Raw genomic sequence first — 18,824 nt, forward strand, 5'->3', positions numbered from 1 at the left:
GAAAAACAAATACAGCAACACTGTCTCTGATCATCATTTGATGGTGTGCTGACATGCAAACTCTATTAAGCTGTCTTCAAATATGCAAAAATGATATGATTTTACAATGATTACATATTCACTTCCCCAGCTGGCTGGCTCCAAGCGTCTCCATTTGTCATCGACTATTGTGTCCAATTATATGATTAGCTTTGAACACTCCAGCACTTCGAGAGCTCTCGTGTGTTCTGCCGCGCAGAGTGATTCACAAACAAAGTCATTACAACATGTATTCACACATATCAAATAACAAAACAGATGGCCACTGCGCTCGCCGCCTGATTTGTTTTCCACACGAGTGGTAGAAGAAAAAAAAAGTATATTGTGCGAGCTGTGTTTAATGCTGACTGTTTTTATTCCCAAAGAAGAGCAGCTGGCTGTCGCGCTGTTAGATCAGCTCCTATGAAAGACAATCTTGTTTTCATTAATTTCTCTACAACAAAGGCACTTGTTGGGAAGATTTAGAATTACAGCGGGTAAAGCTTCCGGATAATTCATCACAGGGACTTGACAGGAAACTTAATTGTTTTAAATGCCAGTTGCTGTGAGCAGCGTGACTGGTTTTCCTTTGATGTCTAACAGGTGGGACAGATAGACGACCCTCTGATGTTTCATTTGACCTTTGACCTCTTGGTTATAAATTCACTTGTAGTCCGCCGGCCAATAAACCTATCATCATGTGATGAACTGCAGTTCCCAGAATTCCATGTGAGATGGAAATCTTGTAACCTGCCTCCTCTTGTTAAGCACAGTGTAAATCTAGTCCATCTTTATCCCACTGTACAAACCAACCGAGCACCACATGGACTCTTGAGTGCAGTTTTTTCGCTTACCACCGTATTATATTTACTTACCTAAATTAAACGGGGCTTGAAAAAGAAAATACAATCTCAATTTGACAGTATATCACAATGTATTTAGTTTGTTGGCAATCGATCAGCAATACACTACTATGCTATGGTACATGTGGTCACACCGCAGGACGCCCAGACTGTCTAATTGTATGAGACACTACATAGTTACTCAGCCACACTGACTCACTGTCTAATCCAGTTAGGGCTGTGTTGGTGTGACACACACACTAACTAGATTATTCTAACAATTGGCAACACCAAATCAATGATTTGCTGTTTGTGCAGGACACCTATCAAACCATCTTGCTCAAGATGAGTGTTTCCTTCATTTAAATTATACAGTCTTTCCATAGAGATAGAACCGTCACACATTTAGTACCTTTTTAAATCTTCACTTTTCCGTCATTTTAGGTATACATCGTGGACACAATGCATGTTCTACATCGTTTTGCTTACAGCAGAGACCTGACATAAAGACTCTATATGCAGAAAATATGTTCTCTTTTTAAGGTTAAGGTTGCTTTAAATCTGCTAAATAGCCTAGCTGACATCTCGTGAGGATGTTACTGTTACATGCACTTCAAGTGGCTGAATCATTTAACATCTAATCAATACGATTCCTATTGCGCCATAAACACACTTTAGTCTGACTCCCGGTTGAGGAAGCTGTTACGAGTTAACAACTTCTCTTCTGATGAAGTGGAATGGTTATTTTATAAAGCCAATTGAGATTTAACAAAATACAGATACAAAACAGTTCAAGTTCAAAGATATCTTTACAAGTATAAATAACTCTATAGCAGAGAATCAAGAACCTTACACTTTTCAATTTAAAAGTAAAGAAAGCAGTGTTTCCTTCTCTTTCAGGCAGATAGGGTCTAGCTGTGCCATGCTGCCCTCACCTGGTCGATATATTAACAGCACCTTCCAGGACGATTGTGGTTTGTGTTAAAACGATGTCTTGTATCAAATGGTAACTCAGACTCCACCAATATGAAACAATGAAGTCACGCTGGTTAAGGAAACGTATTTGAATTGAGGGTTATATTTAAACCACGGTGCAACACTGAGAGGCAATGTTCCAAAAATGGTGCAGCCACCACAAACAAAAAGCAGCAACCTTTAACAACCCACTATTGTTTCCTGTTAGTTTCCCCCCGTGGAGGCAGTCAGGTCATTCATAGTTCTTGATTCACATGGCTGAGAAGAATAGTTGATGCAAAAATAACAAAGCAAACACTGTGATACTGTGGGCTATGTTTGAATGATTATGATCTTTATTTTCACCTGCATGTATAACACCTGAGCCACAGACACTCGTGCTTTGTCTGCTAGAGCAAAGATTCACAAAAAAAAACGTCTCATGGGTGAGTCAATCAGCTCTGAACACAGATGTTTTTTGCCACAACAGCAGCACTCGCTCCCATACTGTGAGTGTAAATTACACTTTGGAAATTAATTGCAAGTTCTGATCCTCTCGATAATGAACTATGTACAGATTGAAGCATTCAGTGTTACATTGCGCCAAAGCAAGCACAGTAGATAACAGTTTGTTTTTTGACATGAAAGTGTGATGCTCGCGTCAAATCATTGCGCTGGTCAAGTTGCTCATTGATCGGACGCTGCCCGTGTGCCTGCTTTTCCGTCTCACACTCCGCAGATAGTTCCTGTACAGAATCACGCTGATCACCCTGTCCTGGAACTGCTTGGAGACAATGTAGAACAAAATGATGTCTAACACTGTGCTCATGTTCATCAGGAATGTGGTGAAGACAGCCCATGTGCTAAACCCGCCATCTTCGCCCGTCCCCACTAAGCGGACCACCAAACACACATGGAAGGGCACAAAACACACCAACACTTGGACAATGAGTGTGATGATAATCCGGATTGACTTCTGCTTGACTTTAGGTTTGAGTTTAGAGGTGCGGCCGTGCTTCAGATTATCCACAATGACAATATAGCAGACAATCATTATACATATGGGAACAAGGAAGAAGAACAGGAGTCGTACGAAGTTGACGGGGTTGTCGCGGCGCATGTAGATGATGTCTTGCATTTTGATGCAGGTGGTGTAGTTGGAGACGCTGTCTGGATCGTCCTCAGAGAAGATCAGGGGGACGGTGCTGCCCAGAGTCATGAGCCACACCCCAAGACTCCCCACCACGGCCTTTGGGATGTTCCTCAGCTCTTTGCTGTGCTTCGGCTGAATAATGGCCATGTAGCGGTCAGCACTGATCAGAGCAAAGAGCCACAGAGCCATGCAGGGGTAGAAGATGGTCAGAGCGGCACTGATTCTGCAGAAAACGTCTCCAAAGGGCCAATAGTCGAAATAGTGGTAGACTATTCTGAAGGGTAGCAGCAGGATGAAGGTGAGGTCCACCAGCGCCACGTTTATCATGTAGACAGTGACAGAGGTCTTCTTCTTGGTGGTGAGAGAAAACACCCATAAAGCAGTGATATTCACTATGAATCCTACGATAAAGACGATGCAGTAGAAGACTAGGCCTGCCATGCGGTACTCCACCGGTCCCTGCTCCGGCCGAACAGACTCCACGGACATGTTGGAGGAGTTTAGATCCAGCTCCATCCTGAAACTTGCACAAAACAGCAGTAAATTGGTGTTTATTTCTATTGAGTAATCCATTCATCATATTTTTTTGCTCTTTAAAGCCAATTTGTTTTCATGATTGGAGCTGAAGTCCTGTTAATTCACTTCTGTTGAAAGGTCATGTGCTTCTAGCGAGGTCTTCAGGAGGTAAAAGTGATATATTGGCTATACGTGGTGCCTTTACATAAAGTAATACACCTAGTTTAAAAAGATCAGACGGACAAGTAGTGCAACTTACTTTTGAACATATTGTAGAAGTCACAAGTCCACTTGAGTTGGAAATCTATGAAAAAAACAACCAACAAATTCCATAAAAGAGTGATTTTCCTTTCAACATGAGTACAGGGAAACAATCTATATGAGAGAAAAAACGTGTGAAAAAATTATGTTTCTGGAAGAAACTGCAGCTGAGTTAGCCAGAGGGGGCTTCTGTACAGATCTGGGTTTTACAGCTTGTAGAACCTGCTGCTTGATCATTTACTGTAAATACTTATTTTTAGAAGCTGTACAGCTGCATTTTGAAAGAGAAAGGAAGAGAAACAGACCATGTATGTCTAGATGTGTGGTTAATTAAAAAATATATGAATAAACTAACACATAAACCAAATAAATATGTGAATACACAAGAATGGAATAAGTGCTATACATTATTGTGTTTTACACAACATGACGCTTGATCATTTAAATACGTATTTATTAAAAGCTGAGCAGCTGAACTGCGAGAGAGAGGAAGAGAAACAGACCGTCTATGTCTAGATGTGTGGTTAATAAAAAAATGAATAGAGAAACAAATATTTAAAGCCAATAAATAACTAAATACACATTATACTGTATAAAGAATTGATGTACTATAATCTGTGTTCAGGGGGACAATGTGGAAGTGAAAGTAAATACTGTTTCTTGATTTGAAATGTGTACAGTTAACCATTGTTTACCGTACTTTATCTATCTGCGAATTGTGTGATATCGTTTTAAATAAGGAAACTTATTAAGACATGAATAAAACAAATAGAGTACCGGTAATTCAAATATGTTTGTCGCTTTACTCAGCACCAAAGCACTCGCACACACAAACAGAAAGTGACTGTCAAACATGTGTGTCCATCTTAAAGGTCAAACAGATCAGGTAGCCTTGCCTGAACAATAAAAGACTGCACTTACCGCAGAAATCAAACAAACATCTTGACAAGCTTGCGCCAACAGGTTTATGAAGCGGCACAGCGATTTATCTGAGCACTCAGCCAAAACAGGGAAGTGAATGCTTTCTCAAAGGGTAATGTGATGGAAATGGTGGTGAGACTGAGCACAGTGTAAAGCCCCCCATCACTTCCTGTGTGCTGTAGTTTCTGTACTTTAGATTCCTTTACAGTATCTGCGTGGTTGGAACACAAAGGGCTACTGCTTTCCACAGTCTGCAATTACACCCCCTTAAAGAAAATGATGTGCCATTAGAAGTGGGAGTGTGTTTGGCAGGCAGAGAGATGGCAGATTTAGGGCGAGTTATTGATTGGAAAAGTGGGGTCTGTCACAGCACATTAGTTCTCAGGGGAGTAATCCACAGCAGGTTGCTGTGAGAAGCATCTGCTGCTGGAGAGAAGTAATTAAAAACAGGATGTTGAGGCAGTTGCCATATAAACAGGAAATAAGACGGTGGTAATAGACACTTCACGCTGATGCTGTGAGATGGTTTTACACCACGTCGACTTAATGGATGCAAAGCGCATACCTCAGGTGAAAAGCTCAAGGTCAGTCTGGACCTGGATTGAATACAGATTCATGTGTGTGATTAATGTGTGTGTGAGCTGGTAACAACTAGGAATTAGGACATTTGGCTCAAAGAACGTTGTGCAATGAAAACTTCTTCCCCTTATCTCCTAACTGGTACTTTCCATTCGTGTATGAAACAAAGAGTAAACCACACAATCCCACGATTTAGATCATTTCCTCCTTCGTTTCATTTGACTGCCCTACGCGAGCCTTCCACAAAAGGTTATATCTATTTGTCACACATTGTATTTGAATGATGCAGTTTGTTGCTGAACTTCTTTCCACATCCACTACATTATTTTTGATAATATGAAATCTGCTCATTCAGCCTAATTCCTATTCGCTGGAAATAATGATCTATCGGCTTGTCCTCTCGATGTGTCTTAACAATCTCATAGCAGATGGTACTTTGTGTTCATTGCAATATGTTGTTATGACAACAGTCTGTGTGATGTTTTCCTCTCTTTGATATTTGTCATCTGGTTGCCTCTGTAAACAGTACATTATAAATCATTGGCCTTTATTACTCACCTTTTTCACAGTACATAAATTAGTACGTGCATTTGTCTTACAGGAATGTATCTTCGCTTTTGTTGTACTTCCCCTAAATCATTGTATTACTCTGCCATTCTTGTTTATCAAACAAACAAAGATGAACCCTTGTTACACCTGCCAATATTTGGATTTGGCATAAGGTGCCTGTGAGTTCCTGTTCAACTTCCTTAGCTGTCACTGCTTTACCCTGATTCACACTGCCCTCTAGAGGCCAACACAAATCACTACACAACTGTCAGACTTCAGGGTTTTACGTGTCTGTGCCTAATCATTGATTGTGTCTAAAAATAATCTGTTTTTCACGCAACTAAAATAAGCTTCTATAATATAACGTATTAGATAATATTTCAATTGTAGCAATCATCCAGAAGGGGATTTTGCAGAATCCAAATTCGTACTTGAAATTTAAAAATCCCTTTTCTGTTTTATAGTCTGAAATGTTTAAATGTTATCCTATCACATTTTTGTTTTCCTGTTACAGTATGTCTCCTTTTCAACAACAATACCAATCTTGTCTTTTTCTTTCTGTCCATGACTGAGTTGCTAAGGGAAGTTTAAGACTCTTAAGGACATTTTTTCAAGAGATAACAAAATACTTTTCTTTGAAGAATAGTATGTGTGTGTGTGATATGGCATTTCTACAAAAAATGCTTAAGTAAGAAATACTTCTACTTCTTCTCCCTCAAAATTGACTATTGTTAATGTGGGAGAAACTTCTGTGTAGCAATGCATTGGGAGTCACCGACTCAGGAAGGAGACACGGGGAGAGCTGGAGCTTTGATGGCAAACACTGATGGTTTATTTAGGAGCTTCGGCCGGAGGATTCCCAAAACCAAGTCACAAGAGTCAGATTCTGACTTCACGTAGAGTTGCCACGTCAATCTGAAGAACTTACCCCAGACCTAGTGTATTTTAGCTAGTTCAGAGCGGAATAATTACATGCTGCAGAACAAAGATAGATGATAACCTCTATCAGCTGACGCCAACAGGCAGGAACAGGTCGAGACAGACACTGAGGAGCACAGCATCCAAGGTACCGGTGCCTGTGCTCAGTCAGGACAGTTTGAACTGATAAACTGGGTCAAAGTTATGGGCCTTGGAAAATATTTCCCCAACAGTTAATAAAAGAAAATGGACACAAGACATCTCCTATTTCCCTGACAAGTCAATTCTCAATATATGTTCGCTGAAAGCTAGTTTCACACATCACATTTACGTAAGATACATACAGTAATAATCAACTATTAAAGCATCTTAAGATATTTTTTAAGGTGAGCAGAGAAATGTTCCCTGACGTCAAACTGACAGAAGTACAAATCTGAAAAAGTGAATTTTAAGGGAGGAAGGACTTTACTAAGTCAAAATAAATGCAGAGTGGTATCAAAACTTCACTTCACAATCTTTACCTTCGATGTTTCAGATCTTTAGATACATTTAATTGTGTAACTGTAAATGATCTGGTGCTTCCAGCCCATCCCTTTAATCCCCGAAAGAATTCAGGCGATAGAAGAAAAGGGAGCCATGAAGCAGATGGCAATTATATGTGTGAAATACAGTGCTCATTGCAAAACAAGTGGATAGACTATCAGCAAGGGACACATTTCTGTAAAGTAAAATGAAGAAATGCATATTAAAGCCTATATTTTTGTTTAGCTGCTCCTGGAATTGAGAACTACATTTGAGTAAAAACCCTCTTGCCATGACATTGTTATGAGAGAAAATCGACATTAGGACGAATTATTTAAATTTCAACTTTTACAAACACGAAGAACTGTATTCTATTTAGTTCATTATAAACACATTTGGATCAGTGATTTTGTTGGAGCCTTGGCAGTGACTGGTCCGACTGATGTAGTTGTGCCGTCAACATGATGAAATGCACTTTTCTCCAGTGCTCCTTGTTTTGTCCCCTGTGACTTGTTTCCGTGCCATCTGCTGTCGAGGCCTTCCGAAAGCACCACACGTGATCACACATGAAGACATGAAGGTTGTGATGAATAAAGTTTCTATTTCGAATTGAGTGTGATCATCCACGAAAGTAGTCTTTAAAATTAAATAGCTAAGACTAACCTCTTCCAAAGTACTAATTTAACATACAAAGTATTAAAAGCATCAATATAATTCAACCATAGAGAACTATATAATCTATTCAGGCAAAATCTAAGAATAATAACTATATGCACCCACATCGAAAGACAGAGGGAAACAAATATGAATCCGAAAGTAGACTGTAGGTAGAAACACTTAAACATACTGTATGTATCTCTAAGTGTTACTTATATACACAGTACCTTGACACAACTTATTAAGCACCCTATAAACTGTTGGTACTGTAATTACGTTGCTATGCTACACCAACACGCATTTTCTGCGTGAATTGTAGTCATACTCTTATTCATTGGATGACTGAAGTGCATTATTTATATCTCGCGATACACTTCAGTAACACTACAGGAAGCAGTGTAGCCTTTGCATAATGTGTAAGTAGTGTAGTTGGGCTGTTGAGACAACTTGTAACACATAATTTGTGCTTCAATAAAAACATTACCACATACTGCTGTCAACCACAAACCAACTGTTTTATAGTATCCTAACCCGAACCATAGATGTGTGCCATCAACATGGTCTACCGCCTAACCATAACAGCAGATTGTCCATAGTCCATACTCTAGTCGCCCAGTTGTATTGAATAGAGAAATAAGCAATTGTTGTCGGCAGAAACATCCTATCTCAGGTTGTCTTTGGACAATTACTTTGTTTCTACTGTTTCTAGGCTTTGCATAGCATAGTAGGTTTCAAACAAGAGTTTGTATGACTTAAAGTTAGACATATAAGTTATCTTTTTAACTCAAAGCTGCCATGTTACACAAATGTTAATACTGGTGGCATCTACATGAATGACAGTAGAGTTGAGATTAAATTAAGTTCTCCAAAATGGATGCTTGAGGAACTCCCTTCACAACCAAACCCAGGTTGACCCATCAGATCTCATGACATGGCCCTTTCAGTGAATGATGGGAACAGTCAACAGTCTTCTTAATCAATGATATGACTAAAAAATATTTCGTCCTATACACGTAAGACAGGAGTTACATCAGATCAAACAAAGACAAGCAGGTTCCTTCTCAACAAAGTGCAGCTGATTGTAAACAATGTTGGATTGAGAATACAGAAAAAATGGCTTTGCAAATGTTTAATGTGAAATGAAATGCACTCAAAACATTTGTTAGACCTAAATGAAACACACATTGCATTATAGGGAATACACTGGAAGTAAACACATCTTCTGTAGAAGCAAAACCTTACAGGGCCCATTTGAATTAAATGACAATACACACACTTTAACCACAAGGACAACTGTGGTCATGTTACAACTGAAAAATATGTGGTGCTTTTCGAACCAATACATATACATTCCTTTGCGAGACAACTGCACAGTGTATCGTTTCCTGAGACATTACAATAATTTGCAGAAATGAAGCTTGAGGCAAATGAACTGAGATTTTGATTTCATTTGGGAATGAAAACTACTTCTACCTTTACATCTCAGTTCATTAAAGTAACACAATGAGGATGTGAGGTCACTTTCCGGTTACAAATATTACTTTCTTTCAAAAAGTAATTTTCAGATGAGTATCCTGCTTTACTCTTCACATACCGTACATGAGGCTAGCTTTGACAACATTTGTCAGTCAATAGACATTTGAATAAGGCTATGACTGTATCGGATCGACTGTCCACTTCCGAACATGTTCTTCCTCATGAACCCCCAGTCTACGGGCAGGAGAGAAGCATGCTTTATTTAAATATTTCCTTAGCTGCAGTTTGTTATCTTTGCTTTTCTGACAAACTCACAAATACAGGAAGTGATGAATTTCCGTTCAAAAAATGTTGATTCATTTGGTCCATGTTCCTTTATAAGCCTTTTCTGATGCAAACAAGTCTCATCCCTGAAGGCAGTCCATTTCAATGTTCAAACTCTATTAGACTGGTTTGGATTAAAGCAGGCGTAAACAGTCCTTTCATCTTGAGTAACTGGTGACAGTTTTCTCGTTTACTCTTCCCGGCGGAATCTCCTCTCTGTGAGTCTTTCACTGGTTGAACCTACTATAGAGCTGTTGAGTGGGATCTTGTTGCCCTCAACAATGTCCTTGGAGGAGCCTTCAGGCGACGTCCTCACTGCACTGGAGAAGGACATGCTTACCTGAAGCCTCAGCAGCTTACGAAGTTTCCTCTTGTAGCCCTTACAGGCAAAGAAGTAGATAAACGGGTCTAAACAGGAGTTGAGGTTCATCAGACACACAGTGATGTGCAGCGATATCTGAAAGGCTGTGAGATCGGCGCAATCAGGGCTAGACACTAGTTTGCGGATCATGTACTGCAGGATGTCGATGTGGTAGGGGCTGTAACAAATAATAAACACTATGGAAACGCAGCAGATCACACCAATGGCCTTTTGGCTCCGGCCAGACTTTCCCGTCAAATGGTTGGACTTGGCTGAAAAGTGGAGTTTGGAGCACAACACAGAGTAACATATGAGAATGGTCGACACAGGCAGGACAAAACCAAGGAAGACAGCACCAAGCAGGATAGTTGCGATGTGGTCGACCTTCTCAAAGTTGGGGTATTCCATACAGGTGATGAAGCCATCAGGTTCTTTGTTGGTCATAGGCATGCCCACCAGGGGGAGGGTCTGTGCCAGGACCAGCAGCCACACCCCAACACAGATGTAGCGCACATTACTGACCTTCCTGAGTCGTGCGAAACGCAGAGGCAGGACCACAGCGATGAACCGGTCCACACTGAGACAGGTCATGAAGTTGACCCCGGCGTAGGTGTTGATGTAGAAGATGATTCCGGAGATCTTGCACAGCGCCTCGCCCAAAGGCCAGTGGAAGCCCATGGCGTAGTAGATAATCCTCAAAGGCAGAGAGAGGGTGAAGAGGATGTCCGAGACGACCAGGTTGAGGGAGTATAGGGTGGTGGAGTTGATCTTCTTCAAATTGGGACGGATGACATGCAGGGCGAGGCAGTTGCCAAGCAGCCCCACAACAAACACAACGACATAGAAAAGAGGCATGAGGACCCTGGCGTAGTCCCGGTGGGCGTAGAGGGTGTTGCAAGTCGTTTTATTAGAGTTGTTGGTGGTTGGGACCGTAAATATCACCGAGGCAGCTGTAGAACCCATCTTGATATTTAAGGAACCAGTAACTGCAAACAGAGAAATTCCAAATTTTAAGACAGGTTTTTATTTCCCTTTCTTTTCCTATTTTACAGTAAATGTGTATTAAGAGTAAACAAAGTCAGAAGTGAAAAAGCAATGATACACTGAGTATATGCCTTGGTTGAAATTCAACTCTTGCTTAATAAAACAATAGCAAGACTTTCCGTTCAAAAGGGATGACAAATATAATACTTTTTATTAATTACAGTAGTTTTCTTTAAACATGGCACTTTTTGGCAGTTTAATTAGAGAAAATGTAAAAGGAAAACATAATCTGTAAATGTCTGCCTCTAATAATAAATATCTGTTTTTTTATGGAATTCTGATGACTTCCTCATATATTAAGGCTTTAATGAAGAAATAATGACAGCACGGATAAAATGACTTCCTTTAACCATTATCTAACGGTTTAGGTTGCAAACAGTTTCATTGAAATAGAAATGTTTACTTTCTGTGGTGTGTATTGCCACCTTGTGGTTATTTTTGGAGCAAAGCCCAGCAGACACCACACTTCACTTTTGCCTCAGTTTTGATCACCATGAATCAAGCCTTCACATTTCTTAAAACAAAAGTTGAAAGTTCAAATAAGACATAGTTTGTTCTAGTTTTGATGATCAACTGATGCTGTAAAGCACTTTGTTTTAAACGTATTGTTGAATTTAGCAATGATTGGGCAATACGTTTGCGGTTTGACATACTATAGGAAGACAGAGCATGAAAGAGAACATTTTGGGTACATTTCCGTCCTGTTTACACATGAAGAAGGCAAGAAAGGATTCAGACAAACAGTAACTGTCCTTGTCTTACAAATTAGCCCATTCAGCCAGTCATGCGTGTAATTGACTCACAGGACATAGCTGGGGGTTTGTCATGCCTTGTGTAGCTAAAAGTGACATGAAGGAAGTCTGGGAACAATACCATAACTTAACTGTGATTACTGAATACAGCTGCAGCACTCGCACTTACACTGCAAAAACACAAAAACAAAAAAGGGTGTTGAAAGATGGGCTTGTCTATGAGGAAGTCAGCTCCCCAGGGTGCTCTGCCTGAGAATGGAAGGCATTTTGGAAAGTCATATTGTTGGAGCAAAAAATGATAACCCGCTCAGACTGTGGCTATCTGCTCGAGCACATGGTGCAAGACACTCGTTTCCTGGCTTATTAACTAAAGTCAAGGAGTATTGCGGAAAACAATCAAATTGATCTATGTTTTGAAGTTTGACAAATCAATCAGTGTTTTATGTCAAGAATATACTTTTTTACACCTGAGCTTTTGTGAATGTGGTTCACTTCTAGCTGTTGGTGTTGTGACTGTGTTTGATTGCGGTATTTTGAACAGTAAATGTGCCTCATAGAAGACCACAGTTTCTCATAATTCAATATTTATTATATTTAAATGATAGAGAATATAGTTTATACACTTGATTTGTAATTAGATTTAAGACTTTTGCATATCTTTTTGTGGAATTACACCACATTTTCAACAACATCGATTACAAGCTAAACTGCAAACTGATACAGTTATGTGTGTAAATTACACACATTTTGAATGTTAGTTTAAGTTACCATGAATGATTCAACTTGACCCTAAAGAAAGTTTGAAAAAGTAAACTTACCTCACAGATTGAATATATTTCACGGCAGGTATGATGAAGTCACATTGATCCAGAAGACACCCAATAATTATAAGGACTGTCCTGACAACACTACAACCGCTCTTTCCTAAATGAGAGCGGCATGACACACAGAAATCAAGATCCGTATCTGCTGCCCGTAACCATAGTGACAAAATATCCTGTTAGCTCTCTCTCCCTCTCTCTCTCCCTCTCTTTCTCTCGCTCTCTCTCTCTCTCTGTCTGTGTATCTCTCTCTCCCTCCCTCTCTTTCTCTCTCTCTCTCTCTCTCTCTCTCTCTCTCTCTCTCTCTCTCTGTGTCTCTCTCTCTCTATGCTAATGTGTGTGTGCCTCTTACTTTTGCAAAACCTTTTCTCAGTACACACTTTTGAAACGACAACAGTGTGCTCTCAAAATGACATGTGACTACAAACATCCTTAAGGACAGAGAACAAGAAACCATTGGTCGATGTGATTGCTCTTATATCCCATAATCAAAGTCGTTTTAAATTGCCAGTTTTTAATGTTTTATAATAGTTTCTTTTATTTTCATATTGACTAGTTAATGTGCCATTTCATTTGTGTTTTACCACCGCTGCATCGTCTGCCTGTTTTGTGTTGTAACTCTCTCTCTCTCTCTCTCTCTCTCTCTCTCTCTCTCTCTCTCTCTCTCTCTCTCCCAATGTGTGTGTGCCTCTCTTACTTTTGCAAAACCTCTTCCCAGTACACACTTTGGAAACAACAACAGTGTGCTCTCAAAATGACATGTGACGCTACAGTGAGGTGTTTTTAGTTTCATATTGGTCATTGTGATTGATTAAGCTGTGGAGTTTGTGCCATCTGTGGCCTATTTTGTGAAAGGACCCATCATCCCATCTGTTAATCGCTTGGAGGATGTGGCTTCTCAGATCTGATCGTCAGAGTTGTTTTTGTAAGACACTTTGTTTTTTGATAGAAAGATCAATTCTCTGTGATAAAATTTCAAATTTAGAATCTTTCTCACGTAAATGTGTGACAGCGAAATGAAGAACTTCCCCTTACCTAGACGCACCTTTCTTTGTTTTGATGTTGTTGAGCTCAGAATGACTTTCAGAAAAGAAGACCTACGACTCATATTGCGTCAAATAATAGTTTCTTTTGAAAATTGTAAAATAATTGAAGAAAAGCTTTCAAGTAAAAATGTCATGTACGTCATATGAGGACTGATTGCAGGTGTGAGGAGATCTTCCTGCTCAGAATCACCAGGGACTTCCTGTGGTGAAAGCACATCGATGCCTCAGAGTCAAAAAGCCTCAACAAACAAGCAAAGACTTTTGTAGGAGGTGTAGGAGTAAGAGCACACTATCGAAACACAAATATGCTTTTGAGTGAGAGATCATAGACCATTTCAAATGTTAGATGTGGTCAAGCTGAAAAGAAGTGAAGAGAATAAGCAATTTATAAGAAAATATGTTGTTTATTGTAACTCTGCCCCAAAAGAAGCCTAAGCGCTCACTTGAATCACACTTTGTAACTGAAATCCTGTGGTTTCACATCTTTGAATTACACCCGCCCTTCTGTGTACCGCTCTCTACCATGGCACAGCTTTTTTATTCAACCACGGATTTGCTCTGTTATATCACATGCCTTTTGCTTTGCACTTTATATCACCTGCACAGAAAAAATATTACCGTGCAAAACACAAAAAAGCAAAACTACTTTTGGTTTGACTTCTATATAGGGTATGTAAATAATTAAGCTCATAGTTAAATGCCGCTGGATCTAAATACAATAATCTATATCCAGAGGTTTTTTACTTAATTAAAAGTAGAAGTACCAGAGTGTAGGAAGACTATGTTATGTTAAAAATAAAAGTTGTAAAATAATTGAAGACAGGCTTTCAACCAAGAAGTCCTACAAAGTCCTAAAATCAAATGTTACTCAAGTAAAAGTACAAAAGTATTAGCATCAAAATATACTTTAAAGGTGGGGTAGGTAAGTTTGAGAAACCGGCTCGAGTACGCTAGAATTTGAAAATACACAACCGGAACAAATCTGCCACGTCCTTACAGAGCCCCTCCTCCAACACACACGAAGGCGCACATGACCAATGAGGGAGTGAGATAAATGTGTGTACAGATGGAAGGCTGACAGGCAGGGAGGCCATCCAGTTATTTTAGCCGGGCCGGCTAAAATTATTGGTCGTGCTTTTTACAGTACTACGGCTTCCACAGATGACATTTTTTAATGTATTTATTGTCAAAGCACTTAAGATATTCATTGCTATCGGGATGTTAAGAGCATTCCATGGAATATAACAAAAAGTGTATCTCGAGCCGGTTTCTCAAACTTACCTACCCCACCTTTAAGTCCCAAAAGTAAAATGACTCATTATTCGGATTGGCCCATCTCAGAATAATGTATTATATATTTAGACTATAAATATTGACGCGTTAGTGTGTTTATCAAAGCTGGTAAAGGTGCAGCTAGTTTTCATTTCTTTGTATACTTAAGGGTAGCTTGTTAATTTAATCCAGGTGTAACTAAAGTCTAATTTAAGTGATGTTTATATTTCACATCATTAATCCAAATCTGAAAGCTATTAAATGATGTAGTGGAGTAACAGTACACGAGCTACCTCTGAATTCTAGTGGAGTAGAAGATTGAAAAAGTTGAAATACTCAAGTAAGTCCCTTAAAGGTGTACTTAAGTACAGTACTTGAGTACATCTACTTAGTGACTTTACACCACTGCCCATCTACAAGAATCATATTCAGTTTGTATTGACCACAACCTTCCTTTGTTCAAAACAAGTCCGGCGGCGAGGCAGAGGAAGCAGTTAAACTTCCTCATGGCCCAGCCTTGTGGGTCTGACTCACCGGCCATCAGACGGCCGTGCACACCCGTCGCTGACAGACAACACACACCATGCTCCGTCGTGGCTATTCATAGAGAACAATGTAACTGAATCCCAGAAGAAAAGCCACTTTTACAGTGGTTTTTACAAGTTAACTGTTAGTTTATTTATTTGGATCTTACTTTCAAATGGAGACATGAAGCAATGATTTGGGCTATGATTAAATGCAGAAAAACATAGTTCAGAAAAGCTCAGACTGGCATTTGATAAGAATCAGTGTTGTGAACATCCTGCACATAATTAAAAAAGACAGAAGCTTCTAAAAGGATTTCCTATGAAGCTGTATCTGTCGAAATAAACCGTTATCTGTTCATGTGTTTTTAACAGCTAACAATCTAAATGGAAGACTCCACACCTAAAAAGATTAGGAGTTATAGTACCCTTAATGTTTTAAAATAGCACATGTCTAACACATTTCATGCCGTTTAAAGACTACTGTGTTCACACTGCACCATTGCTTGTATACATGGGGCACACTTGCATTCATTCTGATGATGTTGAAGTGTGTACAGTGTGATAGAACGCCTCCCGGCTGTAGTTCAACACGTGGTTGAGATGAGATTGCAACATTTTTCGACAGGAAATTGCTGTTGCTGTTCTTTTTTATCAGAAAAAAAAAATTGGTTGTGTTACAAAATTCACATTACTTGGCCAACTGATGACATTTCACATCACTAGTGTGATATTTTATTCATAATATTTAAATGTACCAGTCAATGAATCCTCTATAAAACATATATTTGTTGGTTGTTTTCACCCCTCAAAGTTAGTTACACCTTTAACACATTTACTGGAGTGCTTCTGCGTTTTTCTGGCTATCTAATTGGAGTAAATAACCTTTGTTTATATAATACTTACTATTTGTATTTGACTGTGTTTTCACTTCTGCAACAAAGGTTGTTCAACATTTTGACCGATGCATGTGGCAATGATAAAGCATGTGCGTGCAACATATAGAAAGGTGAAGTTAATAGGACAGTGACACGTTTTGTTTTGTTGGCTCTACGACTCTACTTTGTTTTGACCACCCAAAACACCTTCAAAAGTATTTCAAAGGTAGAGTACTTTAGCCCTATGGGCACAGCTTAATAGGAAATCAAATGTGCTGTAGTACAGTTCTAAAAACGCTGTTAAAAACGTTTTTATCTGAATTATCGGCGTCATGTGACTGCAGTGACCTTTCCAATGTGGATCAGAGACTGTTACAGCAGAGGACGTGTTGTAATGCTCATGTTGTGGCTTTATACTTTGCGTACTTAAGAGGCCATTACTTCTGCTGTGCCACAAGAACTTGTTCAAATCAAAAATGTCTTTGAAATTTCAGACAAACTACAATTTTGTGTATTGGACTTGTATTGTATTTTTTTGTGTTGATGAAAAATACCACATGGCCAAAATTGTCAACAAAATTGTTAAAGTTATTTTCTAAAACAAGGCCCTTCTTCTTGGACTAATGCTGCTCTCTTCTGGCAGGGAAAGAGCACTGCAGATGTTGAGGTTCAGCTTATAAACAGTGGGTTCAAGGAGCAGTGGGTCTATAGGTCAAAGGTTTACACTTGTCCTCTGAGTACTGTGGATTTAATTCAGTAAATCATACCAATGTATTTACTACTCTTTACATTGTTGCAGATTTTTTTTAAATTCTAATTGACGTTATTTTACGGCTACCCGGCTTCAAATGCAGTTAAAACATTACATTCAAACAGATTCTATAGAATACAAGTCTAAGGCTATCATCTGAAATAAAATGTGACTATAAATCAAACAAGATATATAGAACAAATATCAAAACATCTTAGATGTCTTACTTTCAAGCAGGTTTACTATACATGATGGGGTAGGGTGTGTGGTCCAATTGAACATCTTTAATGTGAAATATTGCACTGTCCCAAATTAAAAACATTATTCCTACCTTTCTGATTTGGCGATCAGGTGTGAATCAGGTTTAAGTACTATATGAATGTGACACATATATCCAGTAATACTGTAGAGCAATGAAAGAAGTAGTTTGTAAATCATTTGCAAAAAGGTTTTTTAATCACATAATATCTTGAACTGAAGGTTAGTGTGAAGTTGTGGAAAACCCAACCCTACGTCAAACCTTGTATGATTGCTTCTGCTTTTTAGCTCTTTATCTATCCATAAAAAACAAAACAAAAGTGGTAATGGAAACTACAGTATGATGATTTAATCACTGCTAATGTCTGGCTTAGTTCCTCCTGATTCATTACAGCGTTTCTGGAATATTAAATACAACAAAAACAAAAGACTGCTCTATCCTATATGTTGATATTAACAACATGAAATTAGGAAATGCAATACAAGACGGGTCACTTTCTCCCAGTGCTGACACCTTTCTTTTCTAATGCACATTTGATCTCTTACTGACTTAATATCTGACTTTCAGAGACCCCTAATGAATATTTTGTATATCTTGTTGTGTTTTACAACAATAATGAAACACATCAGGAATCATTCAGACTAGTTGAACATTCCCTCATGAGGATACTTGTGCACATTACTGTCTATGTAAAACCATAGGGCAGATTTTCCAAAAACACAGGAAATGTTAAAGGTTATATTTAAATACGGCACTGCACTTTAAACAGGCACCTGCTCACATTTTTAAGACACACACACACACACACAGTTTGTGGGACCCAGCTGTAATGTAAAGGGGAGGGGGAGTCATGTGAGGGGGAGCAGGAAATGTGGGTGAGGAAGTGGTGAAGAGTTTATACGCACTCCCACACAAAACTCAGATGTGGGTATGTGGGATAAAGACAGATATGTGACATGTTCTCATTTTGGCCTAACCAACATTTTGCATATCATATACTATGGAGAATATGTGAAACACACTTTGATCGCACACATCACAGTTTCATCATTACAACCAATCACACACACTACTAGATTATATTGTTTTTTTTATTTTTTTTGCCACATGACTTGGTTCATTTCTCCCTACATGAAGGAAGTGAGAGTTTCCGTTGTGCTATATTAATCACCACAAAAGGTTTTCTGCAGAGATGAGTAAAGGGCATCGCTTATTTCTCTAGTTTACGACATTTCTTTCATGCTGTACACATACATAATCAGAAAAAGTACACAACAAATACATTTGTACATTACTAATACTCAAGGGCACACACATATTAAGAAGAAAGGCAATGATAAACATGATGATATCATTATGTTATAAAAATAATATGTATAAAGAACACATAATTTAATGCAGTTGTCTCAACTATACATGACTGTGA

General features: G+C 38.9%; 2 protein-coding genes across 3 annotated transcripts; both read right to left on the bottom strand.

Annotated features, from left to right (window-relative positions):
* Window positions 1-2,148: 2,148 nt before the first annotated feature.
* On the bottom strand, window positions 2,149-4,789 carry gpr18 (G protein-coupled receptor 18). Of its 2 annotated transcripts, none has more exons than XM_010790651.1 (3): window positions 4,666-4,789; window positions 3,743-3,787; window positions 2,149-3,484 (listed from the first exon to the last, which is right to left on the bottom strand). In XM_010790651.1, exon 3 carries the CDS (start codon window positions 3,481-3,483, stop codon window positions 2,476-2,478), a length of 1,008 nt encoding a protein of 335 aa, XP_010788953.1. In that variant the 5' UTR covers window position 3,484; window positions 3,743-3,787; window positions 4,666-4,789; the 3' UTR covers window positions 2,149-2,475. The 2 variants fall into 2 exon arrangements, with proteins under 2 accessions (XP_010788953.1, XP_010788952.1); XM_010790650.1 differs by having other exon boundaries at window positions 2,149-3,490; window positions 4,666-4,788.
* A 4,202-nt stretch (window positions 4,790-8,991) lies between these two features.
* Window positions 8,992-12,867, bottom strand: gpr183a (G protein-coupled receptor 183a). Its single transcript, XM_010790652.1, has 2 exons — window positions 12,666-12,867; window positions 8,992-11,037 (listed from the first exon to the last, which is right to left on the bottom strand). The coding sequence occupies exon 2, from the start codon at window positions 11,012-11,014 to the stop codon at window positions 9,881-9,883; it is 1,134 nt and encodes a 377-aa protein (XP_010788954.1). The 5' UTR covers window positions 11,015-11,037; window positions 12,666-12,867; the 3' UTR covers window positions 8,992-9,880.
* Between the last annotated feature and the right edge of the window lie 5,957 nt (window positions 12,868-18,824).

Source organism: Notothenia coriiceps, unplaced genomic scaffold (genome assembly GCF_000735185.1).
Source record: "Notothenia coriiceps isolate Sejong01 unplaced genomic scaffold, NC01 NC01_scaffold00034474, whole genome shotgun sequence".
Classification (NCBI taxonomy): Eukaryota; Metazoa; Chordata; class Actinopteri; order Perciformes; family Nototheniidae; genus Notothenia; species Notothenia coriiceps.

Bases quoted from the DNA above. Each gene is read 5' to 3' on its own strand.
- gpr18 (XM_010790651.1), bottom strand. From the start codon at position 3,483: ATGGAGCTGGATCTAAACTCCTCCAACATGTCCGTGGAGTCTGTTCGG.
- gpr183a (XM_010790652.1), bottom strand. From the start codon at position 11,014: ATGGGTTCTACAGCTGCCTCGGTGATATTTACGGTCCCAACCACCAAC.